This window comes from Ctenocephalides felis, unplaced genomic scaffold (genome assembly GCF_003426905.1).
Source record: "Ctenocephalides felis isolate EL2017-DRISC unplaced genomic scaffold, ASM342690v1 CF-g0.4_SCAFFOLD_03573, whole genome shotgun sequence".
NCBI lineage: Eukaryota > Metazoa > Arthropoda > Insecta > Siphonaptera > Pulicidae > Ctenocephalides > Ctenocephalides felis.
The window spans coordinates 21,850,959-21,867,338 of NW_020539727.1; the positions used below are offsets into that span (position 1 = coordinate 21,850,959).

Consider the following 16,380-nt stretch of genomic DNA (forward strand, 5'->3'; position numbering starts at 1 on the left):
AACTCTATTTATATTTCTCTATTAAACAAATTAAAATGCTATATTTATATTTATTTAAACATTTATTTGTAAGTTATTAAACAATTGCATTCAATTCACTTTTATCAGTAACAGAGTTAAAAAAAATACATGAATTGTGCAGTTCCACAAAGAAAGGTTTTTAAAGCTGTCTAGTTTCCGGCAAATTCAAAACTTTTTTTGAATGTTTTCTTACACATTTCTTACATCATGTACTCTTATTAAATGTTGTCTTAATACATCTTTTATTGCAAATGCTTTATTGCAAATTTCACAACAGTAAGGACGTTCTTCTGTATGATACATTTTATGTCGACTTAATGATAGTTTTGTTGCAAATGATTTATTGCATATTTCACAAGGATTCACTCCGGTGTGAGAAATTTCATGTGTTTCTCGGTATTGCTTTGATGTGAATGTTTTATTGCATATATTGCACTTATGAGGTCTTTCTCCAGTGTGAATTGTTTTATGGTCTTTTAAATGAAGCTTTTGTCTGAATGCTTTATGACATATTTCACAACTGTAAGGAAATTCTCCAGTGTGAATCATTTTATGTCGTTTTAAATGACACTTTTCTATGAATGTTTATGACATATTTCACACTCATGCGGACGTTCTCCAGTGTGAATTATTTCATGATGCTTTAAATGATACTTTCTTTTGAATGTTTTGTGACAAAATTTACATTTATGTGGTTTTAGATTATCGTTTATTTTACATGTTTCAGATACACTTTCAAATGATTTGTTCATATTACTTGAATCACCAATGTTTTCGTTGAATATGTAAGTTTTCTCATTTAAACTTGTATTAGGCGCAGCATTTTGCCCATCGATCTTTTCTTGCTTCATTTCCTCTTCAATCGTAACCTCAGATTTTAGGAATTCCTGTAGGCATATTTCATCATTCTCCGTACTCATATTTGATGTATGTTCATTATCATCAACCTCTTGTTTCACTTGAGGATCTTGTCTAAAATCTTGCTCATCGATGATTTCATGCTTTATATCCTCCTCAACTGTAACCTCTGATATTAGAAATTGCTGTGGACAAATTTCATCATTCTCCATACAAATACCTGTTGTATTTTTATAATCTTCAAGTTCTTGTTTAACTTGAGGATATTCGATCGGTTCAATTTTAATTTCTGTGCTTGAATTTGTTTCTTCAAACATTTTCAACTTTTGTAGGTTATGGTAATTTGTGCAATCTAACTGTGTCTGTCTAAAAGTCGAAAAGCATTGTAATTTATGTGTTAGGAACGTTTAATAAATATATTTTGATAATTATTTATATGTTATAATACTAACACTGACCTTTTTCTTATTATTTTATATTTTTCACTTGCTTTATTTACGCACTTTGACAGTTTGACAGTTCTACTACTACTTCGTTTGTGATTGGTCAACACTAATAACATTTCAACTACGAGTTTAATGGCGGCAAAATTCAAAATTATATATCATATGGTATAGAAAAAGACAGATTGTGGTTCAATATTAGTTCAGAACGAATTATTGTTACATCAAGTTGTATGTTATTAATGCAGAAGTTAAAAATCGTCTTAATAAGACCGCTCCAGTCCGGAAAATCAATGATAGCCAATGATAGAAATTTAACCAACTCAAGGTTATCGTATCGTCGAATTTGAACAAAATGACTTTCTTCAACTAAAAGTCGACCGACGTGTTGATCTAACTCTGATAATTTATTACCAAGAACGGATTGAGTGCCAAGTGTTGCAAAATTTAATTTCAAACTTTGTATATTTAAATTTGGCGCCCATATCCATCTGGCAACTGTCAAAACAGTTTCTCGGTTTCACCACAGAGGCCACGTGCATCTTGACAGTTCTCACTTTTGACATTCACTTCAAAAAAAGAAATTAATTTAATAGAAATAAGACGCAAAAATTAAAATGTAGTTCATAAATAAATAAAATACAAATAAATAGGAATTATATATAAGTTATATCTAAGTATTTATTACCTATATATCGATAACAATGTTTTCTTCAGGGATTCCCCTCGTTGAAGGTTATAACAAATGACATACTTGTATCAATTACCATGTTGCAAAATTCTACATCAAGGGCTCCTTCGTCCTTAGAAGACGACTGTCTGAGTCCTGTGCAAACACATGCCCTACAACTGGCTTTAAAAACAATGAATGAACGTTGTCAACAGTTACAACAAAGATTGATTTCTGTGGAAGAAGAAAACTTGAAGTTGAAGTCTCAACGTGATAAGGATTGTAATTTGAGGACTGATTATGCTAAAAGGCCCTCGGAGTACGAGATGCTCAAGGATAAAGTCGAGGAATTGAATAGGCAGAAGAACCAGTTGACGCAGCATATAAATATGGTTGCTACGGAAAATAGGCATTTGTGGACACGTTTGTCAAAGATGACTAAGGATAATCACTCCTTAAGTAAGCTACTATAGCTTTATATATATATTTCAACCACTACATAAGTCTTTTACCTTTTATCTTTTAGGTTCACAATCGTCCAAACTACTAGACTCCATTGAGCAACCAACGTCTATACCCAAACCGCAAGCCCACCATCACATAATCCGGTCCAAAACCTTTACCCAATCAACCCCGAACCCCAAACTGTGCCCCAAAATCTCCTCAGAGTCTGATCTGAGTCTCGAAGAGATTTCTTTAAAATTAATCAACAATTTCATACAAGACAAATCAGTATTAGAAGAAACAGTATGAGCAGATGATTGAAATGCATTCCGATTTAGAAAGTGATGAAGCCCCCTTGAAAAATATAGGCTTTTCGTATATTACTGATGCCAATGATGATTCTGGAGTAGCCTTGAATCAGTGTACAGATGGTTTTCGGGATGTTAAGAGGCAAGTTTTGGAGCAGAAGAATTGTTTGAACGAGATGCTGAATTTGCTGAGAAATCAAATTAAAGGTAAGGGTAATAAAAGACTTATTATATATATATATATATATATTTGGTACAATTTATTTTTTTTAATCAAGACAAATATATATATATATATATATATATATATATATATATAATAAAATTGTTTTTTGGGCATCCATCCAGTAATTAAGAAACAGTTTTATTGAAAAATCTTTTTATTTAGAGAACATACGTTTTGGGTCTTAATTTGACCCATCTTCAGTGCTACAATTAAATATTTCAGGGTTACAATTTAAAAACAATATAAAAAAATACATAATTAACAGACAAAAATAAGTAAAACAATGTATATGAAAAGTATATAACGACATTTTATCAATTTTTTATTTCATATTTTTTTTTTTTTGGTGCAATTTTGTGTGTTTTTGTGTTATTTTTCAAAGTTTATTTGTATGGTGAGTTTCTTTACATTTGTTTATTTTATGGTTGTTTTTCATATATACTGTTCATATACATTGGTTTTACTTATTTTTGTCTGTAATTATGTTTTTTTTTATATTGTTTTAATTTGTAACCCTGAATTATTTAATTGTAGCACTGAAGATGGGTCAAATCAAGACCCGAAACGTATGTTCTCTATAAATAAAAACATTTTTCTTTAAAACTGTTTTTTAATTACTGGATGGATGCTCAAGAAACAATTTTATTATATTATTTCACCATCTGAAGAAGAATCTCTCACTTTATATATATATATATATATATATATATATATATATATATATATATAAAGTGAGAAATTTTATATATATATATACATATATGTGTGTGTGTGTATTTTTTTATAAATTAATGTAACATAAAAATAGTACATTATAATTAATTTCTTGATAGTTTTGATGGAATAAATAAAATTCTACTTTAGAAATGCTTCAAAGATATTTAAAGCTCATTACTGATTTATTTTATTATTATTTTACTATTTTTGTTGTACAACTTTGCTTCCGCGGTTTCTACAATACAATTTGTTCACAATAACGGCGGAGACAAAATTGTACATTTAATATATTTTCAATTGCTATTTTAAAGTATACCGAGTTGCTGTATGGCGTCATAATGTTAGAAAATATTTCAGATTATTTAATTTTGAATAAATTTCCCAAATACATCATTCATATTGAACAAATGGTTTTAAAGTTACAAATGACAAAACAACAATTCACACTTTTTCACTTTCATGAGTAAATTCCGAACCAAGAATTCACTAAGCACACTATGAAGGAAATTTTTGAAAATATATAGAATGAATGGAAACTAGTATACTTCATACTCAAATTATTTGTTAGGTTTCAATTGCGATTTTAAAGTATACCGAGTTGCTTTAGAGTCTTATATCATTAGAAACGTTTGTAGATTGATTAATTTGGAACAAATTTGTCGAATACATCATTCATATTAAACAAATGCTTTAGAAGTTAGCACTCATATTCTAAATAAATGCATTTTTAATATGCTTCAATAATATATCTGTTTCCAATTTCATTTTAAAGTATACCGAGTTTCTGTAAGGCGTCATAATGTTATAAAATATTTTAGATTATTTAATTTTAAATAAATTTCCCAAATACATCATTCATAATAAACGAATGGTTTTAAAATTATAGAATATACAATGAATGAGTGCCTAAATTCGAAGTTGTACACCTAATGCTTCCATTGTTAAAAAAAAACACTCCAGATCCAAATAGTTTTAATCTGAAATATTTAATAAACTAGTGGTGTATGGCATTGTGCCTTAAGGCAAATTGCTGGAACTTTCCGTACCGTAATGAAATATTCGAGAAATTTTAAACGTATTAAAATATATTATTACAAATACTGTAACTTTCATTATTTTTGCTATCTTATTGTTATATCAGAGCAAATCAAATGTAAATTATAAATAAATAAATTTATCTCCAGGAATATTAACTATCGTCATTTCATTCCGAAATCAATTTCAAAAAAAAAAAAAATAGTTGCCTAATTTACACAAAATTGAAAAAGTGCTCCCTCATAGCATTTGTAAATAATTCTGTGCGACATTTTCACTTATACTGTGCTTAGCTTGGCGGCATTTTCACATTTTTTAATAGTTTTCTTACAAAATTGGAAGTACTCCAGTACATAAACAGTCTAAACGCACTTGGGTAAACATTTGTACCAGAGTGGCGCTTAGACTGTGCTTAGCCTGGGTAATTTTTTGAATTTTTAATTTAAAATTACAAAAATATTTTATGGAAAATAAAAAAAAGATGTAATATTTTTTTATTCTCAAAAGCAATTGTTTTGTCAATACAAGCAGAATGTTTTTTTTAGATCATTCAAATCGGACTCTTAGTTCACTCGAAAACTGCCATTTTTGCACATTTAGCTCTGTATCTTCGAAATGGCGGGACCTGCCTTTGCCAAAAACTAATCACCTCTTCTCCTAATCATCACAAATTGAATGTTTTTTAGATCATTCAAATCCGATACTCCGTTCTCTCAAAAACTGGATTTGTATTTTTTGCACTCTTTTCCACCTGCCTTTTCCAAAAACCAAGTTATTAAATATTTTTAATAATCTTCAAATTTTACTAACAATATGAGTCCCTAGATTTGAAATGCTAAATTATTTGCGCATTTGTTCATTATTTATCTTGTAACTTTTAAACAGTTTGTCTAATTTAAATGAAATAGTCAACAAATTTGTTCAAAATTAAATTATTCATAAGTTTTTCTAACATTATAAACTCCTACAGCAACTCGGTATACTTTAAAATAGCACTTAAAAATAGATCAGTCGTCCCCAAGTCATATAGCAAATACTATTTCCAATTTAAATTGTTTTTAAATCTTAAACCATTCGATTAATACGGATGTTGTATTTAGTAAACTTATTGTAGGTTACTGCTTTCGTTCACGTAGTTTTGTTCACATAAAAAAAAATAAAAAGAGTGCGCGTAAGGATCACACGCGATTGAAGTAAAACTTATTTGCTACTGTATAAAGTAGCAAATTTAAGTTGAGTAAAAGTAAATACATTATATAAAAATTTTGAATAATGTTTATTAGTAATATGGTAACACTCGTGATGCACACATTTATTAGTGTCGACCATTATACACATTTATATAATGATAAATTATAAATTATATATTTATAATAGCATTAAAAGTATGTATAATATTTAAAAACAATAATTTAATCAAAGTCGTACTTGAAATATGACATGATCGTTTTAAAGTAATTGCTGATTAATAAATTCTATAATATTCATTCACATAGTGGATTATGTTAAACAACGCCTAAACAAATATTGTTTTTGCAAATTAACTCATCCTGTAACAATTGTGTTTGAAGAACTTCATGTAATTAAAATTAACATACATTCATTTACTTTTACTTTATTTTTTTACTTTTTCGCTGACGATATCTTCTAACGTCTTGCCTAACAAATTGAAGCCATACTTTTATATTTGTTTTGTTTATCAAGCCCTGCACATAGCTTGATCTATGAATCATTTGTTTTTTTATGTGAACGTTAATGCAATGATCATCATCAATATTACGAGGTAATATATTAACCAAATTATTAATGTCAACAGGCACATTTATGATTTGACCAAATATTCCAAATTGTCCATTTGCATGTCGCAATAGTTTAATTTGCACGAAACATAACCTAGGTGAAATTAACCTTTCAGATACAGTATCTAGTTTAGGTAGATAATTTGGTATAAGTGGAAATACAAACCCGTTAAATCTACACAAAGTGGGAATTTTACCCGAATTTAATATCTTTCGACAAGTTTGACATCCGACCTGATTGTTTGAATCAATATTCAAAAAACATTATTAAGAATTTGTTTTTGAGCATCATTTGATATTTCTAAGTCACTTTGAAGCTAAAGTCGATCACACACAAAACATACATAGCCAAAGCTATCATTTCTTACGCAGCGCAGATTTTTCCTTAGTTTCATTATTTATTTGCGATCATTTGCACTACAATTGTTTATGGGGGACGGGATAAAATATTCTTCCGATCCTGACATTTTTATTAACTCACGAATTATACTGCTAACCCATGTCGCGCCTAAAGAAGTTTTACTTCAAAAACAGAAAATATTGAAGTAACGCTTACCATGCATAACCGAGCCTAAGTAAAAATGTATGAGAAAGCGTTGTGTTAGGTTCAGACGACATGGCAAGCATTAATAGAATTTAAACTATTTTCTGAACAAAAGTATAGAAAAATTTCTAAATCTTAATTCTTATTGAGCGGGTCAATTATTAACATAGACTTCAAGGCAAAATGATACTACCTAACCGTCTTTTTTCCAGATAAACCAGTATGCACAAAATGCCAAAAACCGATCCCAGACCTCAACGCGACTCCAGAAAACGACTCCTTATTCAAAGAATGCCTCAATGAAACAAAATGGGCCACACCGATCTCATCAACGTCCCAAATGATTGCAGAAGACTTGTCACAAAATCGTGGCCCTTCGAACCTTTTCAGGCCCATCAGCGAAGACAACCTCAAAACCGACGACTGTAACGATTCTGAAGAAAATTACGAGACCATGGTCTCCAAAATTTGTCCGATGTGTAAAAAGGAGTTTCCTGAATACAATTTGAACGAATTGACTGAACATGTTAATGGCCATTTTTCGGAAGGGAATAATATGGCCATTGATTCGAATTTTGAAATCGTGACGCACACTGTTGGGAATTTTTAAATTGAGGTAATAATAGTTGTAGGAAAATGTTTAATTTTATATTTAAGGGGGGTATTCTAGTGTAGAGCGATGGATTTTAGTTTTTTTTTTATCACTTGTTTATTAATATTATTAAAATACAAAACAAAAATTAAAAAATAAAAAAGTTGAAAATTGTAAAAACTGGCAGGTGATAAAGTGGGTGGTCTCAAAAAATTTTCACCTCAGTCTTGACATGATTTCAGCCCTCCTAGCCATCCGAAATAAAAGAAATAAAAATATTATTAATCTACAATGATGCCGCAATCGCCCGAACTAACGCCGAGTAAAAAAATTTTTTTTACAAATTGGCGACTGTTTGAAAAAAAGTGTTCTTTTTACTGTTTTTTTGAGTTTCTCGAATTTTTTAAAAATAGTAAAAATTGGAATTTGGAGATAATCCTAGTTCGGGCTATAGATAGGTCTATAAACAAGACTCTCTGAACATTTCAAGTGAATCGGTCGATTAAAACTCGAGAAATCGTGTCAACAGTACTGAAAAAGTCTGTTCTGAGAAAAACGCATTTAAAGTTTCGCGTGAAGCCAAACCAGTATGGAGACCGAGTCAGTAAAATGCCTATATATGCGAAAATAATCCAAATTTTCAAAAACCTTCTCGTACCCATATTCTTAGATAGTTGAACTTTGAAAATATGAAATAAAAAAAAATCATTTTTTTGAATTTCTACACCAGAATACCCCCTTAATTGTTAGCATTTTTAGATATAAAATTGATTTATTTATATTTTTGAACAATTTTTTTATATTCAATAATCCTTGTATAGGGTCTGCCTAATAACTTTTCTGTTTTTTAATATAAAAAAACTATTCAATGCATTTTAATAATGAAAAATAATTTTATACAAATGGCTGCCTAACTTTTCAAAATGGCCACCAAATAATTCAAAATGGCCGCCAAATAATTCAAAATGGCCGCCAAAAAATTCAAAATGGCTAACAGACCCTTTATAAAAAGTATTATCATCTTATTATTTATCCGGTAAAGGCATTAAGTATATTTTTATATAAACTGTAAATATGTATAAATAAAAACACATATTTTAACTTAAATTTTTTAATAAACTTAGTAATACAAATAATTATCTAATTAAGCTAATTCATTCGGTTTTATATCCGTAACTGTAGTATTCGCTTCTTGTGTTGATTTCTGCAAAAGATTTTTACTAAACCAGGAAGGCCTTTGTTTCTTCATTTCTACGATTCTTTTGCCTTGCCATACCTCATCGGGCTACAAGATAAAGGATAATTATATATATATATATATATATATATATAATATATATATATCTTATATATAAAATTATTCTGTAATGAAGTATTAAAGGTTAATCCTCCTGAACAATTATTCCGATTTTCATAAATCTTCCTGAAGTTTGTTAAGGGAATTTTCTAGGATTTTTTGATTCATAGAAGTATAGTTAGATTGTAGAAATGAATAGAAAAAATTACAAAAAAACGGTTATCATTGATTAACATTGAAAATATTTGAGGCATTGTTTGATATTAAAAACAAATGTAGACTGTCATTTGCCAAACATTTCTATTCACTTATGGGCTAAGACAATATTAAAATATAATATCTTTATGATTATGAATAAGAAAAATGTAATGTCTACATTATTATTGCCATAAAGCAGATGAGATGTGCCAAAAATTAAAATAATACAAGATACATTATATATTTAGCACAGGAACTGTCTGTAAATATACCCTTTATAATTAATTAGACAGATTATTATCTTTTAACTAATGTCGTCGTGGCTTGCCTTACTTTACTAAATCACAATACAAAAAAAATTACTTATTCAAAAAATTATTTAGAATTTTCATTGTATCAAAAATTCATATGTTTGGCATTAGATACGGAATATTTACTCAAGTCAATGGAGCGTTTTGTGTCAGAATTTTTTTTACTGTGCTCCAATTTGCATGAGGCTAGATTTGGGTACAGGACAATGTCTGTCGGGTCATCTAGTATATATATATATATATATATATATATATATATATAATATAAACTTACTTTATCAACTTTTTCACCATCATAAAGCACAACAACTTCTTTATCATCTGGATTCAAGCCTAAATCGTTCACAATCCTGTCTTGCATTTCTTGTGTCTCTGTTTTAACTTTGTCGTAACAGTGTTCTGCAAATTACAATAAATACATATGTATATATATATATATATATATATATATAAATCTCGTGTCACGATGTTGGTTCGCGATGGACGCCCAAACTACTGAACCGATTTTAAATTTTTATTGGCTCATCGTGTGCATATATATCCAACTTAGGTTATAGGAAATTTTGAAAAGTAAATTTGAAATGTAAATATATAATTTTTATGAATTTCTAAAAATTTTGACAGAAACTTCATCAAAACATTATAGATCAGAGATCACAATAAAAAAGCGGCATATTGAATTTAAAATTAATCATAAACAAAATTTTGACATTTCACAAAAAAAGCAATAATAAATTAATTATTCCAAGTTATGTTATAGGCAATATTGCCAAGTAAATTATATATACAAAACATTATTGTAAAATAAATATTATCATATTATATTAATTTTGGACCAAGAAGGAAATATTTTTATAAATTTTAGTGCATATTGGATATATCAAATTGACATTCACTATTTTTCAATTAAATGCAAATGTAAAAAATCAAATATTTATATAAAAAATTGTATATTTAGATAAAGATACTGCATTGATTTAGACTAAAATTTAATTTATTTTTTAATTTAAAAAAAAAATGACAAACAAAATTAATTATTATCGGAATTATTTATCGGAGTGTAAAGAAATTTGTGTAATTAAAATATAATATTATTATTAATATATCAGTTAAGATATATTTTGATTGTCATCGCAAATGCTAATCTTACAGGAAATTGTAACCTCTTACAGGGAAATAGTACAATCTGAGGGTATCATTTGAATCTGACAAAAACAAACTAGACAAACTAAATATTATATCATATTATATTAAATTTAGACCGAAAAGAAAATATTTTGACATTTATAATTAATTTGAAATAAAATGCAAATGTCAAAAATCAGATCTTTATGTAAAAAATATTTATTTCCACAATATTCCTGTGTTGATTTAGCCAAACTTATGAATTTAACAATTACATAATTATTATTGATGACTTAAAATAATTATTAATTTATTAACAAATAAATAATATTTGAAAGAAAATTTTATTGACATATATGACACGACAAAAGTATAATAAACAAAAAACTATGATGCGAGTGAATTAATTTTTGAAGTATGAAATGTCAAATAATTTTGAAAATTATAACAAATTTTTAACTATTTGTCAAAGAATCAGAGTCCAAATCTATTAAATATTTGATTTTTGGCACTTTTATTAATTTTTTATCAATTTAGGCATATTTTTTATGGCAAAACAACGTTTGCCGGGTTAGCTAGTATATATATATATATATATATATACATATAATCTAGTTTTACCCTATCTAACTGAAAAGTGGTGTTTCCATATGAAATTTTTGAGTTATTTGACAAAAACCAAAAAAATGTCCTGAATTTTCTATATTTATTGCTTAAGACTGAAATATCGATATATATATATATGTATATATATGTATATATATATATATATATATATATATATATTTCTTCTACTCACTGCATAAGATTCCCGCTTCATGATAATGTCCACAGCTTTTACAGACTAGTATGTTTGTTTTTGGAATGTAAGGCTTCCAGATGTAATCAGGGTTACCAAATTTTCTGTTTAGACGTTTTTCAATGGTTCTTCTGGATTTTGGCACTGCCCATAATAGGCCATCGCCTATTAGGTCTTTTAAATTGAATTTTGTTGGCGATGATGGTGAATTAGGGAGAGACGAGGCTGGTGAGAGGATTGCTAAGTTGTAAGAATCTGGAAAAAGATAGAAATATATATATGTATATATATATATATATATATATATATATATTTATTTAGTTCCTTGTACTGTCAGGTTAGGTCAAGACTTCTTTCGCCATAAAAGTGCATTGAAGAACTCTTTTTTGTCATAAAAATGCATTAAAAGACTTCTAAATATACTAAAAATTGTACTTTATAACTTTTTAGTATCTATTACACATCCACGAAGCTACATTTTGTATATATTTTAATGAAATCTAAAAAAAGATTATTGTACTGTCGAGTTATGTCAAGACTTGTTTTGACATAAAAATGCATCGAAAGACTCCTCAACATACTAAAAATTATATTTTGTACCTTTGTAGTATCCATTACACATCCACAAGACTACAAAATGCATAAATTTAATGAAATCTTTAAGATCAAGACTTTTTTGACATAAAAATCCATTGAAAGACTCCTTTTTTGTCTCAAAATTGCATTGAAAGGCTTCTAAATATACTAAAAATTGTACGTTAGAACTTTTTAGTATCTAGGCTACATTTTGAATATAATATAATAAAATCTAAAAGAGATTCTTGTGCTGTCAGGTTAGGTCAAGTCTTCTTTCAACATAAAAATGTATTGAAAGACTCCTTTTTTGCAATAAAAATGCATTGCAAGACTTCTAAATATACTAAAAATTGTACTTTATAATTTTTTAGTATCTAGGCTACATTTTGTATATAATATAATAAAATCTAAAAAAGATTCTTGTACTATCAAGTTAGGTCAAGACTTTTTTGACATAAAAATGCATCGAAAGACTCCTGAATATACTAAAAATTATATTTTGTACCTTTATAGTGTCCCTTAGACATCTACAAGGCTACAAATTGCATAAATTTAATAAAATCTTTAAATAAAGAAGGATTTTTCTAGTCTGTCATGTTAGGTTAGGTCAAGACCTTTTTTTTTTGCATAAAAATGCATTGAAAGACTCCTAAATGTACCAAAAATTATATTTTGTACCTTTATAGTTTCTCTTACACATCTACAAGACTACAAATAGCATATATTTAATGAAATCCATATATGAAAAAAGGATTCTTCTAGTCTGTCATGTTAGGTTAGGTCAAGACATTTTTTTGACATAAAAATGCATTGAAAGACTCCTAAACATACTAAAAATTATATTTTGTACCTTTATCGTGTCTCTTACTTATCTACAAGACTACAAATAGCATATAGTTAATAAAATCTTTAAATAAAAAAGGATTCTTCTAGTCTGTCAGGAAGGTTAGGTCAAGACTTTTTTTCGGCATAAAAATGCATTAAAAGACTTCTAAACACGTTATAAAGCTGCATTTTGTACTTATAATGACCATTATACACCCATAAGACTACAATTTGTATATTTTATCTAAACAAGACTTTTACAGAAATTTTTGAGGTTATGTTGTGATTTGAGTGACATATCAGTATATACTAAAATATTGTATGGAAATGATATGAAATGGTATAAAACTTGTGGAGCACCTGCGAGTGCACACAAAGACTACTAATTGAATATTCTTTCATATAATTGTATGAAATACGTTGTACTGCATTGGTATAAATTTGTGAGGTTATGTTAAGATTTGACATATAAATACTGTATGCACCCAAAATGCCTAAAAATACATACTGTGGAGTGTTAAAGCCTAAAATACGTGACAATTACTATATTAATCAATTGTTTTGTTACCCAAAATAGCAATCTTTTACTTTTGAGGTTATGTCACCCATCAAGTTCCTCAACCATTCGTAAATTACATAATTACATTACACAACTCCTGAAATTTCACCATTATCAATTATTACCTTGAGGAAAACGCTGTCCAAGAATAGTCCACAATAAATTCTCAAAATTTCTCAAATTCGATTTCAAATTCTGCACGACTTGCACGAACGCCATTTTAATTTTTTATGCGAACTGTCAAAAACGAAAGTGAACACTTGTGTGGTTTCTAGGTTATGTTACGAATTCGTATCGATTAGTTGTGCAAAAGTGGAGAGAAAATAATGATTTAAATTGGAATTTAAAGTGTTAAATGATAAATTTATGATAAATGTTATTGTGAAGTGTTTGGGGATGTTTTGAAGACTCAATGGCGACATTACGTAACGTTGGAGAAAAGATTTTGTAACATCGGTCAAGTCAGGTTAGTCAGCAGTTCAGAGTTTAAATTATGTAAAAAATATTGTAGTTAGTTGTTTGGTAATAAAAATAATTGGTGTGACGTTAAAAGTATATGCATATCTTTAGAACATATTATTTTACCCCTCCTTTGACTTATTATATATTTACAGCATGTTATTTTACCTCTTCTAGGGCTCCTTTGACTTGTAGGAGCCCCCAGAATTTTATTCCCATGTATGAGAAAATATTCAATATTTTCTATATAAATTTATTTTCACGTTAGTACTGCTCTTTGTATATATTTTCTTACCATGTGTTTTTGCACAAGGAAATTTATATAGGCATTTTTTGGGTATACCGAGTTACTGTATGGCTTTGGGGTGTTAGACAAATTTATAGATTATTCCATTTTAAACAATTTTGCCGAATATTGCATTTAATTTAGACGATTCGTTTAAAAGTTATTTAAAATACAGTAAATACAGCTCGTGCACTATGTATTTATTATGACAGGAGTATTTTTCTGTTTCTATTGCTATTTTTGAGTAAACCGAGTTGTTGTAGGGCTTTGTAGTGTTAGACAATATTGTAGATTATTTAATTTTAAACAATTTTGCCGAATATTGCATTTAATTTAGACGATTCGTTTAAAAGTTATTTAAAATACAGTAAATACAGCTCGTGCACTATGTATTTATTATGGCAGGAATATTTTTCTGTTTCTTTTGCTCTTTTGGAGTATACCGAGTTGTTGTAGGGCTTTAGGTTGTTAGACAATATTGTAGATTATTCAATTTTAAACAAATTTGCCGAATATTGCATTTAATTTAGACGATTTGTTTAAAAGTTATTTAAAATACAGTCAATACAGCTCGTGCACTATGTATTTATTATCGCAGGATTATTTTTCTGTTTCTATTGCTATTTTTGAGTATGCCGAGTTGTTGTAGGTGTTAGACAAATTTATAGATTATTCAATTTTAAATAAGTTTGCCAAATATTGCATTTAATTTAGACGATTCGTTCAAAAGTTACAAGAGATTTAATAAATGAATGCTATTGCCAAGTTCATTATAATAACAAATGCAATTGCACTTTCAATTGTCATGTTTGGTTACACCGAGTTGTTGTAGGGTGTTATATTATTAGACAATATTATAGATTATTTAATTTTGAATAAATTTGCCGAATATTGCATTTAATTTAGACGATTCGTTTAAAAGTTGTTAAAGATACAACAAATAAATGGAAATATCATTATTTGTGTACACACACATACTTTTAGTCTAATTGTTGGTCTCATTCGATTCAGAATGGCTTGAAACGTCAAGGAAACATAAATCGTTTTTTTTGTTGACGAAAACAAACTTTATCTTCAGGAGGTTAAAAATAAGGATTTTAATATATTTTATACACTTTGCACATTTTATATCTTATCTGCGGTGGAATCCCTGTCTATTTTTGAAGAAAAACTTCTTTAAGCACGACTAGGGTGTAAATCCGTACAAATGCAACGAAAGTGCGTTACGGCAGTTAAGATGATATAACAGTCGAGTGCCAATGATTCGTCATTCGCTCTCGATGATATCATTTTTATACGGGTCGATTGTGATTAGTCGTCACAAATTAAACATTTGTGCCTTGTACTAAATGTAAGTTTATTGATTAGAAATTATTTCTGTATTATTCGTAGTTTCTATTATTCGACAAAATGTTTCTTTGATTGATACCAAATTTAGGTTCTGAATTTAAATAACATAAATAAAAAGTAATATAACCTAGAAAATGCTTTATAAGTACCAATGGGTATATAATTATAAAAATGAGATCTTTCAGAGCACCGTGTTTGAGAAAAATATGATTTGCACAAAAAAGAGTGCTACAACGCCAAAAAGTGCATTTTCATATTAACATTTCAAAAAAGTTGATATTTTGAGTTTCTAGTAACACTTGCAGCCCTATTACATGATTTTACTGAATTGCAAATTTATAGCTGTTTTTGTGAGAAACATATGTGATTTTATATTTTTATAATTTAGTACACATATTAAGAAATAACATACTAAAATTTTGTAACTCGAGTATAACGTTTTATATTTTTAAATATTTTTCAAATTACTCATCAAACCGTGGACTTGCAACTATTGGAAACTAGATATGCAAGAGTGCATTTGTTTACAAAATTGCACATTTATAGCTTTTTTGTTAAAAACATATGTAATTTTATATTTTTATAATTGAGTACATATATTAGGTAATAGCATACTAAAATTTTATAGCTCTGGTATAATATTGTATATTTTTAAAACATTTTTCAAAAGTGCTTCTCATATCATATCCAACCGTCGATTCGCAACTAATAAAAATAGAGTGTGCAAGTGTGCATTGCAATTTTTTAGTTTCTTCTGTTAGAAACATATTTGATTTTATACTTTTATAATTCAGTATACATATGAAGAAATAACATACTAAAATTTTGTAACTGTATTACAACGCTTTATATTTTTAAAATATATTTTAAGCCGTCAATTTGTTTACGTCAAAACGTTTACTAACGTTTTTGTATATAAATATAACTACAAACGAAAC

At 28.0% G+C, this 16,380-nt stretch overlaps 4 protein-coding genes across 4 annotated transcripts in view; 3 read left to right on the forward strand and 1 right to left on the reverse strand.

Annotated features, from left to right (window-relative positions):
- LOC113389007 (decaprenyl-diphosphate synthase subunit 1-like) overlaps nucleotides 1–16,380 on the forward strand; it is a 226,872-nt gene that overhangs the window by 1,912 nt on the left and 208,580 nt on the right. The window lies entirely within an intron of this gene.
- Nucleotides 2,047–2,782, forward strand: LOC113389010 (protein spindle-F-like). The gene is made up of 2 exons (XM_026626043.1): nucleotides 2,047–2,451; nucleotides 2,519–2,782. Exons 1-2 carry the CDS (start codon nucleotides 2,091–2,093, stop codon nucleotides 2,743–2,745), a joined length of 588 nt encoding a protein of 195 aa, XP_026481828.1. The 5' UTR covers nucleotides 2,047–2,090; the 3' UTR covers nucleotides 2,746–2,782.
- LOC113389009 lies at nucleotides 2,745–7,733 on the forward strand. The gene is made up of 2 exons (XM_026626042.1): nucleotides 2,745–2,951; nucleotides 7,278–7,733. The coding sequence occupies exons 1-2, from the start codon at nucleotides 2,750–2,752 to the stop codon at nucleotides 7,673–7,675; spliced, it is 600 nt and encodes a 199-aa protein (XP_026481827.1). The 5' UTR covers nucleotides 2,745–2,749; the 3' UTR covers nucleotides 7,676–7,733.
- LOC113389008 (39S ribosomal protein L32, mitochondrial-like) lies at nucleotides 8,802–13,673 on the reverse strand. Its single transcript, XM_026626041.1, has 4 exons — nucleotides 13,473–13,673; nucleotides 11,388–11,642; nucleotides 9,738–9,862; nucleotides 8,802–8,942 (listed from the first exon to the last, which is right to left on the reverse strand). Exons 1-4 carry the CDS (start codon nucleotides 13,564–13,566, stop codon nucleotides 8,802–8,804), a joined length of 615 nt encoding a protein of 204 aa, XP_026481826.1. The 5' UTR covers nucleotides 13,567–13,673.

Coding starts and splice junctions, on each gene's coding strand:
- LOC113389010 (XM_026626043.1), top strand. CDS start 2,091: ATGTTGCAAAATTCTACATCAAGGGCTCCTTCGTCCTTAGAAGACGAC. Junction 2,452..2,518: donor TAAGGATAATCACTCCTTAA/GTAAGCTACTAT, acceptor TTTATCTTTTAG/GTTCACAATCGTCCAAACTA.
- LOC113389009 (XM_026626042.1), top strand. CDS start 2,750: ATGATTGAAATGCATTCCGATTTAGAAAGTGATGAAGCCCCCTTGAAA. Junction 2,952..7,277: donor GCTGAGAAATCAAATTAAAG/GTAAGGGTAATA, acceptor TCTTTTTTCCAG/ATAAACCAGTATGCACAAAA.
- LOC113389008 (XM_026626041.1), bottom strand. CDS start 13,566: ATGGCGTTCGTGCAAGTCGTGCAGAATTTGAAATCGAATTTGAGAAAT. Junction 9,863..11,387: donor TGAAGCGGGAATCTTATGCA/GTGAGTAGAAGA, acceptor TGTAATTTGCAG/AACACTGTTACGACAAAGTT. Junction 8,943..9,737: donor ATGGTGAAAAAGTTGATAAA/GTAAGTTTATAT, acceptor TTTATCTTGTAG/CCCGATGAGGTATGGCAAGG.